Here is a 24,802-nt window from a genome sequence, read left to right on the forward strand (position 1 = left end):
TCGGAAGCCGTGTCTGCTGAGGCACTTGGCAGCACTCACTGCTGAATGCACAAGAACAGTTCGATGGACCAGTCTGATGGCTCCTACTTGGGAAAGACTCTAACCATCACTCTAAAGATCCTCTGGTGCTCACTGGTGTTCTACCTCCAGCCCTTATTCCCTGTGGTCTCTAAGCACTTTCTTTGTCACCAGAAAACAGGTCATCACCATTCACACAAAAGTAACTATTTCTAGGAGAAAGAACTTCAGCTAAATGGCCAGTAAATGCTCAGGGACATATAAAGTGCAGAAAGCCTGGGGCTAGGGATGTAGCTCACTTGAGTGCTTGTTGGGTTCCATCCCCAACACCACATAAACTGGCATTGTGACACAAACCTCTAATTCCAGAACTTAGGAAGTAGAGGCAGGAGGATCAGAGGTTCAAGATCATACTCAGCTATACAGTGAGCTCAAGGACAGGCTGAAATACACGAGACCCTGTCTATGAATGAATGCTTGAATTAAATGTAAAAAGCTTTTAGCCAAGGATATAGTTCAGTTGATAGAGCACATGCCTCTTGATTTCATGTTGATCAGTCTTGCCTCCTCTGACATAGAAGAGCTCCATTGATGAGGCCAATGCAACACCAAAGCAAATAGCTAACTGAGCATGCCCTCTCTCTATCACCACATCTATTCTTTTTAATAGACCTACTGGCACTGGCCTGTAATCCCAGTTACTCAGAAGGCTAAGGCAGGAAGATCCCAAGTTTCGAGGCCTGTTTGTTTCAAAATAAAAAGTTTAAAAGGGGCTGGTGATATAGCTTAGTGGTAGAATATTCACCTAACATGCAAAAAGTCTGTACCATCAGCAAGAAAAAAAAGCAGTCTCCTTTTCCGGCAGCCTACCTCTTACACCTCAAATAAAGGGAGAACTAGGTAGAGCAGGAATCCCTAACAGTGGAGGGCCACCTAGTGGTCGTCTATTCTAGTCACAATGAGAAGGCTCCAGCTTGCCCTGGATGGCTCACTCACTGAAGAGGTTCAGCTTCTTGTCAGCCTGCAGGGCTTCCTCCCGGGTGAAAGGGAAGTCAAACCAGCGGGAACGGCTCAGATTAAGCTGCATGGTTCTGCCAAAGATCTCGATGTATGATGGAGCCCGTTCAATTGCCTGGGTCCCAATCTGGATCCGCATGCCTGTCATCACCATAGTGCTGCTGTTGTTGCTAATCTCAATGGTGAAGCCACCAGGCTGCAAGGACAAAAGCACATGTCACAAATTCCCAGAACCTTTCTTCTCACACTGCCTCAGTGGCTACTAGGTAAGACCTCATTTCTTTAACTCCATCCTAATCATGTCATGACCAAGGGAGGAGAGAGACAGTATCAGGCTCCCTCCCCCCAACTCCACGCCCCCCCCCCCCCCCAAGCATTAACCACCCTGCCGTAACCCTGTACATAGTAACCCTGCTAACAGTAGTTCAAATTTAGCCTAGTGGGACTCAAGACCTTCAGCAGTTGAAAGAATGTCGATTTATTCAAGGATCATTTGGGCAGAAGTGAGCAACTCTTGAGTACATATTCTATGTCTGATTCTAAGGAAGATGTGTGGAGTGCTGCTCAATGGTGGAGTGCCTGGGTTCAAGCCTAGTGCTGAAAAGACAGACACGAGTTGGCCACAAGAGTGCTAACCCAGAAAGTGAGCCAGCCCTGTGTACTCCTCACCTTGGTGTTAGCCACATACATGCCAGTGGAGTTCAGTCTGTGCTTTATCTGTTGTGCATTGTAGACTTGCAGGAGGTCATTACCACCAAACTCTACATCCGTCAGCTGCTGGTTGTGTTCAAAAAAGTCGATGGGGAAGGTCACCTGGCTGGATGTGCGGGCTGCTGTGGGGACAGTGCCAGTTTGCTCGGGAGCACTGGTGCATGCTCTCAGCACCTCTGCTCTCACTCCAGGGTTAAACACTGAGCCCATGCTCATACACTCTAATCTCTAACCAAATGAGATTCCATCATCTGTCCCATCACGATGCTTATCAAGATCGGCTCTCCAGCATACCACCCCTAACCATTGTGACTCACCATACAAAACCTGGTATCAGTATGGAGTGTACAGTTCATAACACAACAGAATTTATTTCTTTACAAGATGATAAGCTACATCATCATCTCAAACATGAAAACTCTAGGACAATTTAAGAAAACATAATGATGCCTACAGTGTATTTCACTTAGCCAGGATCATTCCCTCCTAAAATCACACTTCCTGTTCTTCAAAGAGTCCTCTCACAGTCAGGAGCAAGACCTGACGTCCATACTAGTCTGTGGGAAATTAGGCAACTGAAGGATCTACGCTTCAATGAGATCAAATGCACAGGCAAGCCACCTTCCCTAACTCCAAAGAAAACCCAAACCTGAAGACAACATTCTTTATGGGGCACCAAAAACTGCTGGCTCAAAGTTGTTTCAGAAAATTGGCTAGGACTGGTCTCTGACCTCACCAAATGTGCAAGCAGGAAAGCCAGCTCATCTCTTGACCATCACAGGGACCTGAACCCATGCCCACAGGGTTCTGGAGGAGCCTTACTGATTGTAGCCGTTTTGCGCTTTCGCACAGGCTTCATGATGCTGATGACGCTGCTGGGCTGCAGGGAAGGCTGGAGCCAGTAAGAGGTGTTCTCCACATTGGCCATGTAAATGCGCAGGCTGCCGTCCTCACACAGCAGGATCATGGTCGTCCGCTGCTGCTCATTGCAGGCGGTGTGCCTAATGGCCACCATGTCTTGGATCTAGGAGGAGAGGATAAAAGGTGGGTGGGGCAGGAGTCATGCACTGGGTTAGTTCTCACACTTGTGGCTTGGAGTCTCAAAGAGAGGTGGTAAACCTCAGCTCCACAGGCGGGTTGGGAGGCAGAAGGGCAGCAAAGACCCAGCCATTCCTTCATTTGTTTCTTCAGATGGGGGCTCAATATGCAGGTTAGGCTGGCCCCAAAACTCTTAATCCTCCTGCTTCAGACTTCCCCGTGTTAGAATTATGGATTTATGACACAATATGGAGATGGAAAAAATATTTTCAAGCTGCCAGAGATGGAATAAATTCCTAAGCAGGAAATGTGGGAAAGGGCACTGACCTTCGCTTTGGCTGGAAGAGTTTTAATCTCCTGGATGAGGAAAGTGTCTGGTTTCACCATGACTACCAGAGGCACACCCGTAGTTTGCTGGACACAACAGACCAAGCCAGGGTGGTTCATCACCTCAGACCACTGGCAGAGCGCAGGAGAGGTCTTACTGCCACCATTGGAGCTGCAGACAACAGAAGTAGACGTGGTGTCTGTCCCTCCCCGTTTTTCAGTCCCTGCCTTTAAAAAGGACTCTCCTACGAGTAGCTCCATTACTCAGAACAGAATCCCTGGCCAAGGGTTCAGATTCGCCAAGGGTCAGTTTACTAAGAACCATGTGTGTGTTACCATCACTCCAGTGTGTGCCCCCAAGAGTCCTCCTGAAACTTAGCTACTTGGAATGAGTGACCTTTCGAGACTATCAACTATTAAAGCCACAGGGTTGCCTAAGGCGGATAGCATGGTATCCTATACAGTTCTTTTGCCCATTTGATGTCATTCTAAACCAGGCTAATTCCCTACAGATCTAAAACAGCTCTTCTGCAGCAGCTAAGGAGTAGAAGAGACTCTGAATCTCTTCTTCTTCTTCTTCTTCTTCTTCTTCCTCCTCCTCCTCCTCCTCCTCCTCCTCTTCCTCCTCCCCCTCCCCCTCCCCCTCCCCCTCCCCCTCTTCTTCCTTAAATAGAACTCACCACCTCACACCTACCTCTGACATCAGGAAAACTGATGAACATGCTTACCTGCCCCAGTTCTAGCCACACCCCCAGGACTGATGTGTGTCCTATTTACTGATGGTGGGGAGGGGGGCTTCTCAAGAAGGCAAAAATGAAAGGGCCTTGGGACAGGGTGAGTGTCTCACTGGCACTGTCTCCTCCTTGAAACTTGGTCATTGTTAAAATCACACCAGTTGTCTTGACTACAGGTTTTCTCTCTGTGTAACAGTGAATCCTCTCAGCCTGTTATAGCTTGGTGTCTCCATGGTGAAGAACAAGCAAGCAGGTAGCCCAACTTGCCAATCATGGCTGTTTGTCTTTAAAGATACTCAACTGGAGGAGTGCAAGCCTGGTCAGTTTGTGAAGCAATAGTGGAGAGGCGAGGGGTGGGGATGAGAAGGGAGGGCATCCAGGAGGCCGGCATCCCACCATTGCGCTCACCTTTTGATGTTGATGGGGAAGAGCTGCAACACCTCCAGAGTGCTCCTGCTGACAGTGGCCGCAAAGGACTTGCCCTGACTGTAGCTGAAGAAAAGCATCTGCAACACGTGCGAATAGTAGACAGACACACCGCCACCTGCCACCTGGCTGTTACTGTCCTGCAGGAGAAAAGACACACGTGTGCAGGATTTCTCTTACTAGCTGGAACCCAGGTTCTGGGGTAGGACTTTAAACCACCACAAGGCACTTCCATACCCTAAGCATAAGACCTCATATAATTGTCACAGGAAGGTTGAGATGGACGTGATAAACTGACATCCTCAGAAAATAGTATGCCACACAAAAGCAAATTCTAGCTGCAGGGCAAGTAAGAGAAGATGACCCTGGCTGACATGTGCCTCTATCAGGAAGGGCACAGTTCTGCCAGGTAGGCAGGATGACCCTGGAGAATAGCTACCTGGGAATAGCAGCCCTGATCTGTCTCAGGAGAACTAACAATACTCTACACTGTAAATCTCCCCATTTGTCCAAACAACCAAACCTTGGGATCTCTGTCTCTGTAAAACATGTTTAATTGCTCAAGTGTAACTTGGAGCTGTGAAACTATATAAGCTGATGGGGATTTCTGTTTAGGGTCGGTTCCCTTTTGGGCATTATCCAGAACTGGTCATGTGCGATTATTAAAGAGTTTTTCTAAGCTGGAGTAATAGCTCTAGTGGTTAAGAGCACTGGCTGCTCTTCTAGGGACCTGGGTTTAATTCCCAGATCCACATGGCAGCTCACAACTGTCTGTAATTCCAATTCCAGAGGACGGATAACCTTCTTCTGGTCTTCAGTGCCAGATGAATGTGGTACATAGACATACATGCAAGCAAACACCCATACACATAAAATAATTATATTTTTCAGAAAGGTGTTTTTCGTTAGCAATCCCTCATTGCTGGAGTGACATGTCACTGAAAAGATATAGTAACTCTGATAACAGATTCTGAGAAGCAAGGACCTTGCAGCTGAATTGCCTTAGTGATTTAGATTTTGCTATTAGGTAAAAAGAAGCTAAATGCACATGCATGTACACATGAGAAAAAATAAGGAAACTGAAAGGAGACAACAGAGAAGTTGCTAAACAAGTCAAACATGGAGCAGAAGGAAGTGTCAAGATGGCCTCTAACCTTCAGGTCCTCATGATTTATTTCCAAGACATTAGTGACGTAGAAGGGCCCCTGCTGGGCACTGCTGGCCTCCTCCATGAGCTGTGTGTACATGTACCCAGCAGAGGACATGATGACAATGATGTTCTTGCCTTCCTCATTGAAAAGGAAGGTAACATCTCTTATCTTTGAGCTCGGCAGGAGAAAGTAGAAGGTTGGACTCAAGGCATCAATAGACAGGTCGTAAATCTGCAGGGTGACAGGAGCAGTAAAGAAAGGTGATCTCTTTCAGTCCCACCCCTAAAGTACCCCAGCAACTTCTAACAGCTACAACTTCACAGTCATGGGCATTCACCCTCCAGTCAACAAGTCCCTAACTAGTAAGGTGCTAGGCACCGTGGTGCACATAAAAACAAGTGTCTTCCACATCCCTCAAGGTATGAGCAGGAAGAAATACACAGATTTATAACAGTAGCCACAGATTTGTAAAGAACCAATTCCTAGAGACATGTATCTATCTACTTAGCAATGTAACAGAAAGCATGAGAATGATATTTGTTTTTTAATTCAAGTGTTCTAGAATTAAAAGGAAGCCATCATCACTTACCTTGACAAAGTCTGCAGTGACAATGGCCAGCTCAGTCTGTGAACCAGGTAACCACACAGCTTTGATGATGAAGTTCCCTGTTGCCAACTGGGGATGTAACACCAAGTGATCCGAAACAGAGCCCGAGCTACTGAAGGTAAGCACGTGGCAGTCCTGGGCATGGGTTAAAGAACAAACTGTTAAATGTGCCTAGTAAAGTGGGCTGATTCATTTCAGAGCTCCCATGTTTCCATCTTAACATTCCCTGCCGCCAGATGGCATTCAGATTGTCTAGACACTCAGGTTTCCAGAACACACGAAGAAGGGAGCAATCGGGAGACATGGAGTGAGCTCAGAGAAAGACTCTGCATTCCAGTAGCTTTTATGCTTTTAGCTATCAGTGAGGAGGAGAAGGTGAAGCTGAGGCCAAGGCAGACTTGGTCAGAGCTCAGAGCTCTGGGAGTCACTCCTGCACTGGATCTTTACCTTCAGCCCACACACTGCCAGGTAGTCTTCCTTGCAGGGGTTTCCAGTAAGACTCAGCACTGTGAAGGGAACTGGGGCAGAAGCCAAGCGGGTCAGAGTCAACTTTCTCTTGCTGGAATCCGCTTGTTTCAGGAGCGCTGAGAGCTGCAGTACTGTGATCTGCAAAAGAAACACCACCTGCTTAGCCCCAGTCCCAGCAGGGTGACCCTTTGAGTCCAGGGCAGGCGACAAGGCTCCCTTGGAAGGGGTGTGGGTCACTGGCCTGCTTTATGGATTACATCTCTTAGGAAATGTCTAGATGAAGATTAGCTTCTATTTCTCCCCAAAGAAAGACATGGAAGGGCATTCATGCCCTCCTCCCAGTGAGAGCAAAAGAAATGAGTAATTAAACCAACTTTTCTGTGCAGAATCTTTTCATAATAGCTAATTCCAGCTGGGCATGGTGGTGCATGCCTTTAATTCCAGCACTCAGGAGGCAAAGGCAGGCAGATCTCTTGAGTTCGAGGCTAGCCTAGTCTACAAAGTAAGTTCCAGAACAGCCAGAGATTTTACACAGAGAAACCCTGTCTCAAAAAAACCAATCAATAATAATCCTAACTAGTTAATTCCTGTGGGCCACTGTCCTCAATCATCCCTTTTAGCACTTTAAGCACTTTTTCCTGTGGGCCAGCTGCTTTAAGGACTATCCATGCTTTCACTTAAGGTTAAAACAGCCCTGATGAGAGGCAAGAACAGAGAACAGACACCTAGCACCCCAACTTAGCAGCACTGTGTTTCTAAAGAGCAGGAAGGACTACACAAGGAACATCGGGTCTTCCTGAAAAGGATTCTGCCTCTCTGCTTGTGCCTTTCAGTGCCCCAAAATGGGTACAACTTGGAACTATGTTGTCCTCAACACCAGCTGATCACTGCCTTTGCCAGAGCCTTTCCCTAGCCATCTCAGTTCCAGGGATAACCAAACGACTCAGGTTCAAGCCAAAAGGTTTAATGAGATCAGTCTTGAAAGCATTCTCACAACCAGAGCAGCAGATGTATCCCCTCACAGGGTCTATCTGAACATGGTCATCTCTCTGCTCCACTTAGCATTTAAGATAATCAGGCCCTAAAATGACTAGGAAGGAATCACAGAACCTACCTTGCCCTTCTCGTGGCTGACAGCCAAATGCTGGCGGCGCCCATGGGGGGAAGAGAGCACACACATAGCCACCCGCCTGAGCACATGAGCACTGATGAGCTGCCGGATAGTCTGGCCCTGGTCTCCACTGTAATTCATTCGCACATTTTCAAAGGCACCTTCCTGTGAGCCTAAGGTAGGAACCTGGAAGAAGGGAGAAGCAGAGAAAGTATTGGAGTAAGCAAATAATAAGCATGGCACACTTTAGTCATTCAAAAGCATTGGATCTGGGAGGAGTTGAGGGTTTGTGAATCTGATCAAAATAAATTATATGTGGGTATATAATTCTCAAATAATAAAATTACTAACAACAACAAAGAAAAGGTAGCAGGGCACGGTGGCAGAAGCCTTTAATCCTAGCACTTGAGAGGCAGAGGCAGGTAGATCTTTGTGTTTTCCAGGCTAGCCTGGTCTATATAATGAGTTCAGGCTAGCAAGGGCTAAAAAAAAAAAAAAACAAGGTAATAGACTTCAGCCTCCAAACCACCATGCTCAGCTGAGTAAATCTACTATCTTCAGTCTGTCTAGAACAGCAGGGTAAATTTTCCATGAAAGTAAATTAAGTACTGGCTGCTTATTAAATGTTAAAATCTATTTTCACTAATAAAATGATGGTAGTGATATACAGTATTTTTCTTTCACTCATCCCACCCAGCAAAAGTGAAGTTGGCAACTTGATAGGTCATCAACTTATGTCTTTAGTTTTGGATGTCATTATCTGAAATCTTAAATCCTCTGCTCTGACAGGACTGGTGTTAATGAAGCACTGGCATATGTCCACACGTGTATTCCTGGGTACAACTCACTGATAGGCCCCTTGTGAAATCTATCATGACCTCATTCCTGGTGTCTACACTTGCCCCTCCAGGAACTGCCTCTACCTACCCCCGCAGATCAGGAGTTTGTCATGCAGAGCTGGGTGAGCAGTCCTAAGGCAGATGACTGACAGGCTGCGTCCCAAGTCGAAAGAATAACTAAAGGAAAGCTGTCTTTAACTCAGGGCTGGAGGTCAGAAAAGGACAAAGCTACTGAGCCTTAGGAAGGAAGGCACAGTCAAGAGGCTTTCAATTTTCTACAAAGGAGTTTCTGTTAGAATGCTCCCAAAATGGAGCTCTTCACATCTTAGGAGTTCATGCATTCAGAAGCTTTAATAAAAAGAGGACTTACTCCCTAAATACCCAGACCACAGCTCATCTGTGGGTTTCTACACTGCTCAGAGTATAGCTGAGGAAGGATGAGACCACAGATTCTAGGTTCTGCTTGGCCTGGGACCAACTAACTCTAAATCTATTCCCAGCTGCTCTGTCCCATATTGGGAAGCCGGGAGGCAAGGTTGTATAGTCACCAAACCTTGCGACCCTAATGTTGCTAAAGTTTTTCTGCCTGGCCCACAGTCAGGACAAACTCTCTCACCCGCCAGTCCCACAGTCACTCAGACCCGACCAAGTAAACACAGAGACTTATATTGGTTACAAACTGTATGGCCGTGGCAGGCTTCTTGTTAACTGTTCTTACAGCTTAAATTAATCCATTTCTATTAATCTATCCTTGCCACGTGGCTTGTGGCTTACCAGTACTTTACATCTTCCTTGTCCTGATGGCAGCTGGCAGTGTCCCTCTCTCTCAGCCTTCCACTTCCCAGTTTTTTCTCCTCCTTGTCCCGCCTATACTTCCTGCCTGGCCACTGGCCAATCAGTGATTTATTTATTGACCAATCAGCAACACATTTGCCATACAGACCATCCCACAGTACCCTAACACACTCACCATCAGCTGGTCCGTCATCTCCACAACCTTGTCCACTGTATGGAGTTCGCTGAGGGCCTGCTGTGCCCGGCTGCTGCTCCCCACAGCTGAAGCCTGCTGAAAGTTGGTCTGAATGGCATCCATGAGGAAATTGAGCATGTCTAACACGAGAGGAGCGAAGGAGAAATTGGCCTGAGAGAAATCGAAATACACAAGTGAAAAAAAAAAAGAAAAGAACAAAAAGTCATGGGTCATATGCAGTAATCTTGACAGTTATTGCCTTTAGCAAACTGGTTTCCCCTCTCCAGAATCCTAGCTGACTGCAGTCAATGCACTACTGATGAGAGGAGTATTTCTAAGCCAGGGTCCCACAGACACCCTAAGTCATTCAACACACCCAGCATGTATAACCACCTCTCTCCTATGCATACATAATGGAAAAAACAATCACTCAATGGTTTCCTGAACTCTGGGCCCAGATGAGGACCCCTGGCCAAGAAAGCATGTTCTAGAATGACTCTCACTACTGCAAATCCTTCCCCAGAGATGGATAACACACACTCCTGGCACGGTCACTGCAAGAACGAGAGAGGACACTGGGCTGCCAGGAGAGCTCACACTACTGACTCAAGACTTACTAAACTCTGTCCCGTGCACTAGTGCCCATCAGGAAGCCCCACCTGATTCTGCAGCTCCTCACGGCACCCCTCAACTGTGCGGCACAGGCTGCTCTTCTTGGGCTTCTCTTCCTCAGTAACCTTCCCATCACTGATGGTGACCTTAGCCTTGTCAGCAGGTGAGGTGCTGGCATGGCGCACCAGACTCTCGGAAACCCTTGGTTCGCTCTGAAATGCTGACTCCTTCATGGTAGAGCTCATGCCGCTGCTAGGAGTTCGCTTCACCAGTGCCTAGGGACAGAAAAGGTCCGTGTCCACAAGCCAGATGAAATACTGCTAAGATACTGGAAGCACAGGAGGAACTGGCTATACATGTGATTCCCAAGCCCAGCTCCATGGGGCTCACCCAACGCCTATCTTCACTGCCCACTCAGAGCATCAGGCCTTGACTCTACGAGGAGGTGGTTGCTTTGGGGCCACAAATGGACACGTCACTCATAACAGAATGAGATCAAACTCTTGGCCATACAGAGCTACCATGGGAATTTTCTGGTCTGCCTTAGACACCCCTGTGTTACTAACAAGTTGCCCATAGGACACCATGAAGGCTCCGTCTCTCACCAAGCAGCTGCCGTCTTCCTTGGCTCCACAGTCACAGAAAAAAGAACCATACTTGGCGTAGGAAATCTCATGATCCTTGTGGCACACCTTCGCACATACTGTGCACACCCCCACCCCATCCACCATCTTACAGGTATGACAGTGGTACCTACAAGGAACAAAAGCCAGCACTAAGTCACAGGTCCCAGTACCAGAGGCCCAGATAGCCTGACTTTAAAGGAACTCACCAGTGCTGGTTCATAAACTCCTTCTGGGTGATGGTGAAGGTGCAGAGTTTATTGCAAAGAGAATCTTCATCCTTCAAAGATCAATAGGTCTTTTTAATCACACATAATCTCCACATAGGAACCCATAAAACACATCTGCTCCAACATTCCATGGAGAGACACACCGGGACTAGTGGGAACCTGCCCTGATTTGAAAGAGCCAGCTGTCTGAAGCCTCCTACAATTTCAAGTGCAATTTTCTAGTTTTTTTTTAAGAGGGGGGAGGGGTGGTGATATATTGTGCACCCTAATAAACTTTGCCTGAAGATCAGAGAACAGAACAAGCCACTAGATTAACCATAGATGCCAAGCAGTGGTGGCACACACCTTTAATCCTAGCACTCGGGAGGCATCTCAGCACTAGGAAGGAAGTGATGGCGGGCAGAGAAAGGTATATAAGGCATGAGGAGACAGGAACTAACGGCTTTTTGGCTAGAGAGCTTTAGGCTGAGGACTCAGAGGCATTCAGGCAGAGGATTCATGGAGTTGGCGAGATAAGATGTGGCTGTGGCTTGTTCCTTTGTCTCTCTGATCTCTCAGCATTTACTCTAATATCTGGCTCTGGGGTTTTTATTAAAGGACCATTTAGTAGTTCACGTTACAGGGAGCAGGGAGCAGGCAATTAAAAACCCTTAGTGCATTCAAGGGTCCCCCACCTCATGAAGAATGCATCCCTCCCTAAACTTGTCTTGGGTGAAGCAGAACCCGCAGCTCCCGAGAGAAGAAAGGCATACACCCATTTCAGTTATTCACCAAGGGACTGGCTTTGCACGTCTGCTCTGAGGTCCAGAACAACGCACGAGCAAAGCCTCACACTAGGCATGTGGGCAAAAAGAATGCAACAGGACTCCAAGTTCTGAAGGCCACCCAGGGTGGAAAAGAGTAGAAAAGACTTAGACATGCTCGACAGCCACTCCCTTCCCCCTCAGCACTTACAGAGTCCTCAGCCTGGGAGTCTTCCTCCTCCACTGCTAACTCTTCTACCCAGTCTGAATCCACTTCAATGGCACGTTCTTCCCCATCCACAGAGAGGTGACTTGGTCCTTGGCCATTACTCTGGCTCAGGGCATTTGTGACATCAGCCAAGTAAGACATAATATGACATGTGCACTCCAAGACCATCACATGCTGCAAGAGAGACCCAGAGAAGCTTTAGTTCTCAATTTATCTTACAAGATAAAGTAAAACTGAAATTGGAAGAATGGAGTAAAAATGGAAACTAAGACCCCTCAAGCAAGATGGGCTTCTAAGAGGCTCATCAGCATTCTCTCTACCATTAGCATTACCATTCATGCAAGTTGTTAACTGGTTTTAAATGCTACAGACAGAAAGAAACAGCTCCAAAGACCAAAAGAGAAGCAAACCATAGCAGGTAGTTCTGTGTTTCTCTTAAAAGCCCAGTGGACAGAGGCTGGAGAGACACTCAGTAGTTAAGAGCACATGCTGCTTATACAGGACTGGGTTCTGTTCCAAGTATCCACATTAGGTGGCCCTCAACTCTAGCTCAAGGGGATCTAACACCCTTTTCTGGCCTCTGTAGGCACAGCCCCACCACCACCACCACCACCACCACCACCACCACATACACATACAGTTAAAAATAGAAAGCCAGGCATGGTAGTGCACACCTTTAATCTCAACACGAGGGAGGCAGAGGCAGGTGGATCCGAGTTCAAGGCCAGCCTAAATATAACAAATTCCAGGACTACAGAGACCCTGCCTCAACCCCATCCCCCATAAAAATACAATACAATAAAATAAATTTTAAAGCATTAAAACGCCTACAACCACCAAGACAGATATGAGGCTCAGATTTCTAACTTCCCAGCAGCCTCTTCACTCTGACAACTCAGTGCCAAAAGGACAGTAATTACAGAAAAGGAGGGAGAAACTTACTGGGGTTTTGAGATCAGAGCCCTACCCTGAATTTAACCAGCTTGCTAGTTTCACAGGTGGGGAGTCAAGGAAAGTGCTTGACCTAAGACTTTTGTCATCCTCAAGCCCCTCTGCACAGCCAGAGCTCTGCAGGCACACTGATCAGCTGCAGGATCTGGACTAGGGCTGAGGATGCCACCCCTCACCCCCAGAACACCGACTCAAGGCAGCAACACAGGAACATCTCAGGCAGCAAGAAGTCCCTGTGCTTAGAAGGACTCTGCTGAGTCCTTATCAAAGAATCACTTCCTGAGACCTGCAAGAGGCCCGACGGCATGCAGTCAGCAGGTACACTTTACCCAGTCAAATGGGTCACTGAGGTTCTCAGCCATGCCTTCTGCAAGCCAGGACACACAAGAGCTACAGAAGGGAGAGACTTTTATCTGACCAAAGAAGCCTCTTCCCTGGCTCCCTGCCCTCAGCATTCCTCACTTTCCTTACCTTTCCATGCATTACATTGGCATTCAGTTTCTCAACCACATTCTTCTGTGACAGGTATTTCTTGCTGTCCCAAAGGAAAAAGAGAGAGGACATACAGTCATCCAAGGCACCAATGGAAGGACGCACCTCACAAGCCTCCAATCAAGCTGAGATACTGTCAAGCAAAGGAGTCTGTTCCAGTAGCATGGCAAACACAGCTTGGCCTTGCCTGGTCTTAGGACCATCAGTGTATTCAGTATTGTTTCCCCAGGACTTCTCTTGTGCCTAAGCAGGAAACTCCATCAAAAATAATGAAGACAGCAAGGCATGGTATATGTGCCTATTATCCCAGTACATGGGAAGCTCAGACAGGATTTTGAGTCTGAAACTGCCTAGGTTACATAGTGAGACCCAGTCTCAAAGGTAGGGAGGGTGTGAGTGTGTGTGTGTGTGTGTGTGTGTGTGTGTGTGTGTGTGTGTGTGTGTGTATTCACATGCTCAAATAGGTATGCAGGTAGTCTGAAATGAATAGCCTAATTGATCTTAACACTTAGAAAGGAAGAAATTTTAGGTTTACTTTATAATAACTCTGAACTATAAAGGAAGTAACCTGCAACTCCCCACCTCTCCTCTGAGTACAGAACAGTTATACAGGCAAGTCCCTTTTACCATCTGCCCAGCCAGTCCACGGCAGCATTGTGAAGCTGAAGGTGGCCAGCGCCTTGTCCGGCACTGGCCAGAGTGGCCATCACAACCATGAGTTCGGGGAAGCCAGTCCCATCACCATTTGCCAGCATCTCTGTTGCCATGGGGGTCAGGGTGCCCAGAAGCACAGCGCACACACCTTCTCCAACTTGGCTGGTGAAGAGAAAAAGAATTAGTATTCTAAGTGTATGTAGTCTTTCATTTTTAAGAGCAATTAAACATTGGGTAACAATGGAGAGTTCAAAACGTCCGGTCACGCAGAGGTAAACACCTGGGTAAACTTAGTGGGTCACAAAACAGAAAGTCATGAATGTGGGAAAGGGATTTGTGGGGGCGGGTCACAGGAATGAGAAGCTGGGGGCTGGGGGTTACCCACTGGACAGATGGCTCAGCAGTTAGAGCACTGGTTACTATCCTAAATGACCGGGGTTTGATTCCCAGCACCCACATGGCAGCTCATGACCACCTGTCACTCTTGTTCTAGGGGCCCCAGAGCCCTCTTCTGGCTCTCACAGGCAACAAGCACAAAAGTGATGCACAGACATCAAGTAGGAAAACATACTCATTCACACTCGCACAAAAATAAAATATTAAAAAATCTTTTTAAGAGGCAGAAAAATAGATCTCTGTGAGTTCAAGGCCAGTTTAGTCTACATAGTGAGTCCCAGGACAGCCAGGCTAAAGAGACCATGTCTAAAAATAAATAAATGAACTAATGAGTATTTTAAGGGGTGTGTAGGGGAGAGTGATCAGAAAGCATATAAACAGGCATGAAACCATCAAAGTACAAATTTAATCACTAAAATCTACTTAGTGTTATAAAGTAAGTATTAAGGCCAGACGGCAGTGGTGCACGCCTTTAATCCCAGCACTCGGGAGGCAGAGCCAGGCAGATCTCTGTGAGTTCAAGGCCAGCCTAGTCTATAGAGCAAGCTCCAGGACAGGCACCAAAGCTACACAAAGAAACCCTGGGGGGAGGGGGGGGAGATAAATAAATGATTAAATATATAAATAAACACATCAATCTTAAAACTGGACCTGAACTATAGAGCACAAACCATCTACTGAGGCTGCAATTGATAGACTAGGTCAGTCCAAGAGTTTCTCCGTAAGAAAACTCAAGAAGGATGCTCGATTCCTGGAGTCGGGCAGAAGAGATGTGAAATACCCAAAGGGAAGGCAAGCTCCAGCTGTATTGCAGAGTTCTGCGTTCTCCAGGCAGCACACACACACTCCTACCTGTTTTCCCGGACAATGTATGTGGTCAGCAGCTGCAGCAGCTGCCGGTTCTCCTGAATGACCTCCAGCTGGTCAGAGTCCTTTGGGGGCGATGTTGTCATGCGGGTGAGCCAGGCCTGCAGACGTACTGGCTCCACGCAGGCCAGCTGGGCAAGAGAGCCGCAGAGATGAAGGAGGCTTGGGTTAGGGCTCTTCTCAGCTAAAACAAGACAAGAGGCTTCCATCAGTGAGGAGGGCAAACAGAGCCAGAGGAGGAGGAGGAAAGGCCTCAAGAGTTTCAGCACCTTTCCCAACTTTCTCTGAAGGATTCTCTACACTTGTTAGCACTGTCATGCTGTGGCTAAATTCAGGCAGAAGCCCGGCACAGTATTAGCCAGACATCAAAGTTCCCATAAGAAGATTACCAAAAGCTGTCACTCACTCAGCTGGAAGAGTTTGGTGAAGAATTTCAAGACTCGGTTACAGAATTTAGCAGAGAGGTCCTCATTGGCTGTGGCCATCATGATCTGCACAAGTTCCCCACTGCAAGGCGTGAGGGGATAATGAGAGACCCACGTTAAGCCTCACATAAAAAGAACCTGCTTCTGCTTCAGTCTCATTCCCTGGGGGAAAATGGTCACTTGTGAGTCAACCACACAAGGTGCGCAAGGAATACTGGCCCTCATCAACAAATTCAAGGAGGTGGTCAGTACCCAAGTCCTCCCCAGGAGGCAGACACCCAAGCAGGCCTTCTGTGGTTCCTGAGGACAGCTGAGTTGGTACATATAGGCCCTGCTTTCAGGAGGCCTTGAACACTGAGTGAAGGGAGACAGTGCTTACCCATCAGAGAAGAACTCTTCCATGGCTTTCCGGGCCTGGTTGCTCTCCAGCTGCTTTTCCAGATACTGCAAACATTCCTCCAGGATGGACTCATCCAGCCCACTGAGGAGTGAGACCACAGTTCAGTGGATGGACTCATCCAGCCCACTGAGGAGTGAGACCACAGTTCAGTGGATGGACTCGTTCAGCCCACTGAGGAGCAAGACCACAGTTCAGTGGATGGACTCGTTCAGCCCACTGAGGAGCGAGACCACAGTTCAGTAGATGGACTCATCCAGCCCACTGAGGAGTGAGACCACAGTTCAGTGGATGGACTCGTTCAGCCCACTGAGGAGTGAGACCACAGTTCAGTGGATGGACTCGTTCAGCCCACTGAGGAGCGAGACCACAGTTCAGTAGATGGACTCATCCAGCCCACTGAGGAGTGAGACCACAGTTCAGTGGATGGACTCGTTCAGCCCACTGAGGAGTGAGACCACAGTTCAGTGGATGGACTCGTTCAGTCCACTGAGGAGTAAGACCACAGTTCAGTGGATGGACTCATCCAGCCCACTGAGGAGTGAGACCACAGTTCAGTGGATGGACTCATCCAGCCCACTGAGGAGCGAGACCACGGTTCAGAGCCCTCCCAACTAACTCTGAAGAACATGATGACTAGACTTTGAGGCAAACATCTAGTTTTGTTTTGTCCAAGTTTAGCATAAACACTAGGTATTCAATAAATGTTTAATCCAAGAACAGCCAGACTTCAATTCTACTTTACTACTTTCTTTCCTGGGAAAATAAAGAAGAGAGATAAGACAGGTGTGGGTTCACATGCTTGCAATCCCAGCACTTGGGAGGCAAAAGTGGAATATCACAAGTTCCAGGCCAGTCTGAATTCCAGTGACAGACCTAGTCTCATAAAATGAAAAGTACAAGTAAAAATCAAAAGAGGAAAGACATCTGGAGCTAGGAGTGAGCCACAGTCAGCCCATGACTGTTTTCAGAGGAGGGAGACAGTCTGCAAGAGTCACTTCTGGAGGGCTAACTCACCTCAAGTTCCTCATGTCTACAAACAAAAAGAAGGGCTAAGGAAGGCTTAGTACGTGAACTACCTACCAACCAGAGTCAAGGCCAGAGTGCAGATCCCCAACACCCACACAGATGCCTTGGAGGCAGAGACAGGATTCCCAGGAGTGACCTTGCTGAAACCCTGAGCCCAGGGTTCAGCTGAGATCCTGGCTCACTAAGATGGAATACAGTGGAGAATGAGCATGTAAGACTCCCAGGGTGAGCCTTGGGCCTCACCCATACCCACACCCACATACATGTGGAAAAGCATATACACACATGCAGAAAATACACACTGGTAATGCCAGTACTCTAGAGGCTGAGGCAAGAGGAAGCCAAGTGCAAAGCGACCTGGCTGCACAGCAGGAGAGGAGCAAATGAGGATCAGGGAAGGGAAAGGAACAAGAGGAAGGTCCTTGAAGAAAACCCAAGTCCTCAGCACTGAGGAGGTCGAAAGTGCTACTGCTTCAGCCTTTCCCACACAGTTCCTGGGGGATACAGCGCATCCCTACAGCACCGCCTAAAGACACAGGTCAAAGACTTCCTTTCCCCAGACCATCCACTTCAGACAGACAGTCACACAACATGAGAAGAAACCTCACTGGTGCCTCCGTATATCTCACCACACCTAGTCTCATCTCTTCAATTACCTGGAACATTTAACATTCCACTCTCTCAACAGTTATTACTAAGAGTCAGTCATTGCAGAAGATTCCAGTACCTCTTCACACATTTCCACATGAGAGCAAAACGCCCAGAAGCGAAGCACCAAGGAGGTGTCTGTGACCAACATGGCATGGGGGCAGGAGTGGTACCTCCCACCAACAGCTGCAGCAGCTCTCTTTCAACTGCTCACCTGTTGGGGTCTGCATGGTTGGCCAGAATGTTGTAACACCCAGTGATCAGCTTCTCATACACACGAGCCAGGAACTCATCAGACTCCGAAGGTCCCAAGATGCGCTCCAGGGAGTTACTGCTGATCTCAGCAACACTCTCTGTGCTGGACTCCAAGAGAAGGGGTAGCAGGGTCCGGATGACCTGTGCTGGGTTCATCTCATCCGACCACCTGGAGCCATGGAGGTGGAAGCAAATTAGGGAACATGTCCTGAAATGCTGCAAGGCTGGGGCTAGCCAACTGGGGAGAGCGTCTAGTTTTGTCTTGTCCCTCCTTGATAGCTGTTTCTTATGTGTGTATAGCAACACCACTTCATATTCTTCTTCACTGTAGGAAGCGAAATACATTTCCATATTAAAAAATTCATTTACTCAGGCAGTGGTGGCACATGCCTTTAATGCCAACACTCAGGAGACAGAGGAACTCTGAGTTCGAGGACAGCCTGGTCTATAAAAGGAGTTCCAGGACAGCCAAGGTTACAAAGAGAAACCCTGTCTCAAAAAAAAAAAAACCAAAATGTTTATTAAAATAGCAAATTAATAAGATATATTTGTGCAGTAAGTATAAAAGAAACTAAAACCAGCGATAGCAATGCCTCCTTGACTACAGTAGAAGAGCAGTCAGGAATCTGGACCACTGTGAAGGCAATGCAACATGTTTCTCCTGTGACCTAAGGACAGGAAGACAAACTGGCCCTCTGGCGGCCTGCCCTACTCCTTGATTCTAGCAACACTCTAGAGTAATGTTGCCATCACCTCAACTGCACTGTACTCCCCTTCAGCCACAACAAAGCAGCACATCATGGACACGTTTGGGGTGGGGGTGAGGCTGGGCTCCAGGCTCTAGTACTCACACAATCAGATCCCCAGTCAACCTGACCAGGGAGAGGAGGGTATGTTTCAGGGAAGCTGCCAGGGGCAGACTCTGGCCACAAAGAGTCCCCAGGTGAGCAGCCTGAACAGCACTGATGTAACTCTCAGATGGGATGGTGTCATTGGCAAATGCATTGCGCTGAAAGGAAGAGAATCAGGAGTAATGAGCACATCATCTACCCTGGACAAAATTTACAAAAGAAATCTACCCTAAGGTAAGGCTTCACTATGTCTGCAAACAGTGCCCTCCACTGTCATTCCTCCTGAGGACACTGAGCTGAGGAGAGGAGGCAGATAAATTGTATTTAGAACAAGGTTAACAGTTAAACACAGCAAACACCCAATACTCCCTCCAATTGTTAGGAGCATGTAACAGTAAAACTACTGCTTGTCTGGAATAACTAGGAAGGGTCTGGATTTGGCAAGGCACCTCGTCTCCATTACTAAGACCACAATTGTCCTAAGGCCACAGTTGGGAAGCCAAGAGAGGAAGATGAATCATACTTTGCTCCTCCACAGAACTTTAAAGAAAGAATAACTGTCTGCAGAGGTAGTTTAAGCAGCACAGACACAAGGAGAATGCCACAGCAACCAACAACCTAGAAAGCCTAAGATCTGCTGCATCAACTTGCTGTAGAACAATCTTTGTACACTGTAAATATGTATTACTCTCATCGTTAATAAAAAGCTGATTGATCGATAGCAAGGCAGGATTTTTGGGGCAGAGAGAATGCTGGGAAGAAGGGCAGACTTGGGAGTCACGAGCAGACGCAGAGGAAAGCAAGATGAGCGTACTGTGTTGAAAGAAGGTACCACCACATGACAGAGGGCAGATAAGAAATATGGGTTAATTTAAAATGTAAGAGTTAGCTAGTAACAAGCCTGAGCTATTGGCAGAGCATTTATAATTAATAAGAAGTCTCTGACTGGTTATTTGGGAGCTGCCGAGACACAGAGAAACTCTGCCTACAACAACTCACGGCAGAGTAGCACCTGACACAGGCAAGAGAACAGTCAACAACTGAGAGCTCATGAAGCACAACACCGGACAGCACGTCATACTTCACCAGAAGTTAACAGGTGGCACAGCCATGGCTCAGAGAAATACAGTGGTCTGTGTTCTGGTAACACAGACTGCTAGGCAAAGGGACCACATGAGAACACTTGGGTAATCAAATACACTACTATTCATTCAGCTATAGGAAAGAGATCATCTCCCAGTAGCCAACTGAAGCCCAAAGAATAAGGACACACAGAGTGGTTTAGTGCTCGGTAATAGCCCTGCAACCCAGAGGGACTCACCCAGGATCCGATGTTGGGAAACTCATTGGTGTTGATATTATTCCAGGACTCACAGACAGTCTGCACTGATGACGGTAAATTCTGCACCAGCGTTGGACCTGGAGGCGACAGTAAGGATAAGCAATCAGAGCAATCATCACAAGAAAGAAGGAATGACAGTATTTCAAGCAGCCCCATGGTCAGAGCCATTACTAAGACAGCTTGCATGGCTATTTCAGCAGCTGTACTATGTCCAAGAAGCAGCTAATTACTCAGCAGCTAACAATCACAATGGTAAGGCTTTCCCTTCCAATCAGTCACTTTCTAATCTCCACAGTAAAGATGACAACTGAAAACAAAAGAGGGAAGCATCTCAGCAAGTCAGGCTCCAATCACCACCAAATCTGCTGCCCCCAGCCCCAGTCTTAGAGGAAGTGTTGCTTTGAACCCCGACTCCCCACCCTGACAAATCCTGAGGGCAGGGATCATGAATCCACATGAACAGCATTCACTGAAGCAGTACTAAGTAAGACTCCAAAAATTAGGAGTATTTAAATGTGACACTGGGGACACACAGACAGTTGTAAATTGTAAAGGGGAATTTCTGAACTGAACTCCAATCCTTCTCAAGAGCTCTGATTTTCCGCCCTGTTTTTTGCCAGATCATTCCTAGACCAGGAGAGAGACTGTAGACCTGATGCAGACATCAGGTCCTGTTACTAAGCTCTGCAAGTCAAAGAACGCCACAGAGGAGCACAGTAAAAGCAAGCAGCCTTGTCCTCAGGAACAAGCTGGTCTTGGTTTAGATATTGGCTTCACTGTTTGCGTAGGAGTCATGGCAAATGAACTTCTCCTAAACCTCAGTAAGCAAACTGGAAGAACTCCACTTGACGGAGTTATTGGGAAGATCCACCCAGATACGCCTAGGGAAATGCCCGACACTCAAGGCGGCCCAGGAAGTGGGAAAGGTCAGTAAAGCACGCATGCTCACTTACCCAGCGTGTTTGCCTTGCACCTGCTAGAGCCAATAGCCAAGACAGCTGCAAAGCCATGCAGCTTCTCCTGGGAGGGCTTCTCGGTGGATCCCTCTTCATTAAGGTTCTGAAGCAAATAGGCTCTGAAGGGAAAAGCGGAAGGAAAGGCTAGAGGAATCGTGTCCTACCACGCTCAGGAGAAACGAACCTCAGAGACACTCAGGAACCAGCATCTCAGTTCCCAATCTACGTAAGGACAGGTGACACTACCAGTCCCTTCATGGGGAAGTGTTTCCCAAAGAAGTGTTTCCCAAAGTAGCCCACCCTCAGAAAAGCTCCCAAAACATGAGTCCATGAAGAACAAATCTGAAGGGCACTGAACACTCCTACCCTCCTTCCCCATCTTTGAAGACCAACAATATATATATATATATATATATACATACACATATGCACACACATATATATACTCTGAGAATATATTTTAAAAAATAAGCCAGGTGGTGGTGGTGCACACTTTTAATTCCAGCACTCGGGAGGCAGAGGCAGGTAGATCTCTGTGAGTTTGAGGCTAGACTGGTCTATAAGTGAGTTCCAGGACAGTCAGAGCTACACAGAGAAACCCTGTCTTGAAAAACCAAACGAATGAATGAATGAATGAGTGAATCAGCAACAAAAACAAAGAAACGCTGTTTTGAAAAATCAACCAACCAACCAACCAAATAAATAAATAAATAAATAAATAAAAGCAGCAACAAAAACAAAACCTGTTTGTTCAGCTTTAATTTACCTAACATTTCCCAACTTATTTGCCAAGGAAAACCCACAGGAGCTCAGTTTTGGAAAGCACTGGCCCAGCAGGCAGAGCAAAGCCTAGGTTCTGCAGAGGGGAGGCCCGTGCTTTGCAGTTGGCCACTGCATCACATCAGCATCAAGAACAGAGCCTGGCACACAGCAGGGTATTTGTCACTAGGTATGCCTTGTGTTTATTCAGTATAACCGCCTCCAGCTAAAGCCCTCAGTCTGCAAGGCATTCACACTAACAGACAAGATGACTTCAGTTACACCAATCCAGGTCCCTGTCAGCAAACAATCACAACAGAACAGGGACTGACAATGAGATCCCAGGGCCCAGATAGGCAAGGAACTTAAGATGAGCAGGCTGACCTGCTGCAAGGAGAAGCCACTCCTCCACTCAACCAACCCCATGACTGTTGTGTAGAGGACAGTTTTGCCAGCTCACTCACACTTGCTCACTGTCACTTTACAGGGGTGAAGTGAAGTCAGGGTCTCATGCAGCTGAGTCAACTAGCCCTGCTTCTGCCTCCTAAGTGCTAGGATTATAGGCACGGGCCACCATGCCTGGCTGTTCCTTCTTTTCACTCTCAGTACTGAGAACAGAATCTCCCAGTTCTAATTTAAGAAAAACTAGAAGTCTCAATTTTAAACCTTTTAAACATCATTTGTTGAGCAAATTGGACATGTAGTTTATAGGGTTTGCTAAAGAAAAAGAAAGGTTTTGGAACACCCTCCAACCCACTAAGGAATATTTGCCTCAGGCCTGTAAGCCCAGCATCTAGGAGGTGAGAGAGGAAGACTGCCACAAGCTCGGGAGTAACCCAGAGTGAGACTGTTTGAAAGCAGAGTTAGTAACTGCTCCTACATCTGGGTACCACAGACTGGAAGCCCTGGGAGGGCTTCATTCCCACTGAGAACTGGAACAGTGGCTCTCAGAAAAACGCCTATCCTCTGTACCCTGAAACTACACTGCTAGAAGTCTGATGGATTCTAAAAATTCAACGTCCTGGGACTTTCCTCTTGGCCACCCCTTTACACTCCGCACCACGGGGGAAAGCAAGGCTGACACACAAGGAGGGTGCAGGCTCAGACCCCAGGGACCTCGCCGAGGGAGTGCTAGTCTCTGCACCTAGTGAACGAGGCATAGGTGTCAATGAGTTGCAGCGTAGCTGGAAGGAGGTTCTTGGTGATCTCAGATGACTTGTGAGGATCAGTCTCCGCAGCCATCTTAGAAAAGTGCTCATCCAGAGAGACCTGGACCTTTGAGATGGCAGCATCCAGGGTGTAGATGGACTGCAGACTAGGGATCTCATGAAGCTGCAGGACGGTGGTGCAGTCGATGGAGCAGAATGATGAGATCTTTAAAAGCACCCAGAATATTAATTAGTTGTGGCCGAAGGCTGTGGCAGAGCCTAGTTCTGTCATTAGGATTAGAACGAAGGCATACCTGTCGGGCAAAGTACTCCTCTACAATCTCAACATCGTACTTTACTGAGCTACACTTGGTGGAGGTCAGTTCTATGAGAGAGCCAGCATGCTCGGGCTTCATGCCCTGTTTGATAAGATGATCCTATTTGGACAGCAAGAAAGAGTGTTTAGGAAAATAACCTAGAAATCTAAAAGCTTTCATTAACTTTAAAAGCCCCCACGGTGGGAAGCAAGTCGCCTGTGAAGCTCCCTCACAGCACTGAGCTCCCTCCCCTGTGGCACCTTTATCCAGTTGACATAGGAGCTGATCCGGAGGCGGGACGACCATCGCAGAGTGTGTAAGATGTCACATTCACTCATCTCAGGTAAGTTCATGGCCAGCTGGTTCATGTAAGTCTTTGAAGGTGGCAAAATTCCTAAGATCCTCCAGAGTATCAAGAAGTAATATTGCAGGGCGCAGGCCTCCTGAGGAGGTGAACGGAGCAATGGAAGCATGTGGCATGCTCAAAATCTCCCTAATGTAACAACTGTTCCAAAAGATAGCCTTTCAAGCAGGATGGTGTGCCAGTGTGAGCTGAGCCCCCAGAGCATCTCAGTACACAGAAACGTGTGCCTAGTGTGAACTGAGCCCCCAGAGCATCTCAGCACACAGAAACGTGTGCCAGTGTGAACTGAGAGCCCCCAGAGCATCTCAGCACACAAACACTAAGTAAGCCAACCAGGCAGATACACTATGACACTCTGCTCTGTTCTGCACACTGAGAAGCTACCAGGATGCTCTCAGACAGCTCTGGCTCCCCGGTACTTTACCATCTAACCAAGGGGGAAGACGGGAGCTGGGCAGGAGCAGAGTCAGCAGCCAGCCCTTTAGTAAACAGCATGGAACTGTTCAGACCTGGGTTTTTTGTTTTTTGTTTGCTTTTTCGAGACAGGGTTTCCTCACTGTAGTTTTGGTGCCTGTCCTGGATCTCGCTCTGTAGACCAGGCTGGCCTCGAACTCACAGAGATCCGCCTGGCTCTGCCTCCCAAGTGCTGGGATCAAAGGCATGCGCCACCACCGCCTGGCCCAGACCTGTTTTAAAGTGTCTAGAAACCCACATGCTGTCGACACTTGGGCAGCCACCAACCCCAGTCACATTTCTCTCAACATTAACAAAAACATAAAATTACAGCTGACAGAACCACTCAAAGTATGTAGAAATGCTGCAGAAACAGTCCGTTTTGAAAACAAACGTTGAATGAAGAGCTCATGCCCAGAAGGGACTAACTTTAGGTTGAAAGGACTGATCATCACACACACGTCCAGCCCCTCCCAGGGTCCAGTCTTACCAGGGCTGTCCCGTTCTTATTTTCCTTCCTCCTGACTGTGTCCAGCTGAGAACCAGCTGCAAGCAGGCCTGTCAGCGAGGTGTAAAGCTCATCGTACTTGACGAGCTTGGAGAAAAGAACTTCACATGCCTAATACCAAGAAAGACCAAAAACA

The 24,802-nt window shown here is 47.5% G+C and overlaps 1 protein-coding gene across 6 annotated transcripts in view; it reads right to left on the minus strand.

Moving 5' to 3' along the window:
• Window positions 1–24,802, minus strand: part of Ubr4 (ubiquitin protein ligase E3 component n-recognin 4) — a 118,237-nt gene that overhangs the window by 61,405 nt on the left and 32,030 nt on the right. For 5 of the 6 annotated variants that reach the window (XM_052718634.1, XM_052718631.1, XM_052718632.1 and 2 more), the window contains exons 22-48: window positions 24,649–24,777; window positions 23,602–23,784; window positions 23,339–23,461; window positions 23,021–23,250; window positions 21,115–21,236; window positions 20,141–20,238; window positions 18,820–18,977; window positions 17,928–18,137; window positions 16,019–16,120; window positions 15,621–15,721; window positions 15,200–15,398; window positions 13,925–14,113; window positions 13,277–13,340; window positions 11,837–12,028; window positions 10,862–10,932; window positions 10,635–10,782; window positions 10,077–10,304; window positions 9,418–9,588; window positions 7,612–7,794; window positions 6,477–6,635; window positions 6,012–6,164; window positions 5,426–5,653; window positions 4,254–4,411; window positions 3,112–3,283; window positions 2,569–2,770; window positions 1,705–1,868; window positions 1,015–1,231 (exon numbers count right to left, since the gene is read on the minus strand). In XM_052718634.1, coding sequence (XP_052574594.1) covers window positions 1,015–1,231; window positions 1,705–1,868; window positions 2,569–2,770; window positions 3,112–3,283; window positions 4,254–4,411; window positions 5,426–5,653; window positions 6,012–6,164; window positions 6,477–6,635; window positions 7,612–7,794; window positions 9,418–9,588; window positions 10,077–10,304; window positions 10,635–10,782; window positions 10,862–10,932; window positions 11,837–12,028; window positions 13,277–13,340; window positions 13,925–14,113; window positions 15,200–15,398; window positions 15,621–15,721; window positions 16,019–16,120; window positions 17,928–18,137; window positions 18,820–18,977; window positions 20,141–20,238; window positions 21,115–21,236; window positions 23,021–23,250; window positions 23,339–23,461; window positions 23,602–23,784; window positions 24,649–24,777 — 4,354 coding nt within the window. The remainder of the gene's footprint in view (window positions 1–1,014; window positions 1,232–1,704; window positions 1,869–2,568; window positions 2,771–3,111; window positions 3,284–4,253; window positions 4,412–5,425; window positions 5,654–6,011; window positions 6,165–6,476; window positions 6,636–7,611; window positions 7,795–9,417; window positions 9,589–10,076; window positions 10,305–10,634; window positions 10,783–10,861; window positions 10,933–11,836; window positions 12,029–13,276; window positions 13,341–13,924; window positions 14,114–15,199; window positions 15,399–15,620; window positions 15,722–16,018; window positions 16,121–17,927; window positions 18,138–18,819; window positions 18,978–20,140; window positions 20,239–21,114; window positions 21,237–23,020; window positions 23,251–23,338; window positions 23,462–23,601; window positions 23,785–24,648; window positions 24,778–24,802) is intronic. The other variant, XM_052718629.1, reaches the window with a different exon arrangement.

Source organism: Peromyscus californicus, unplaced genomic scaffold (assembly GCF_007827085.1).
Source record: "Peromyscus californicus insignis strain IS unplaced genomic scaffold, ASM782708v3 Scaffold_5__1_contigs__length_169319896, whole genome shotgun sequence".
In the NCBI taxonomy this organism is placed as follows: Eukaryota; Metazoa; Chordata; class Mammalia; order Rodentia; family Cricetidae; genus Peromyscus; species Peromyscus californicus.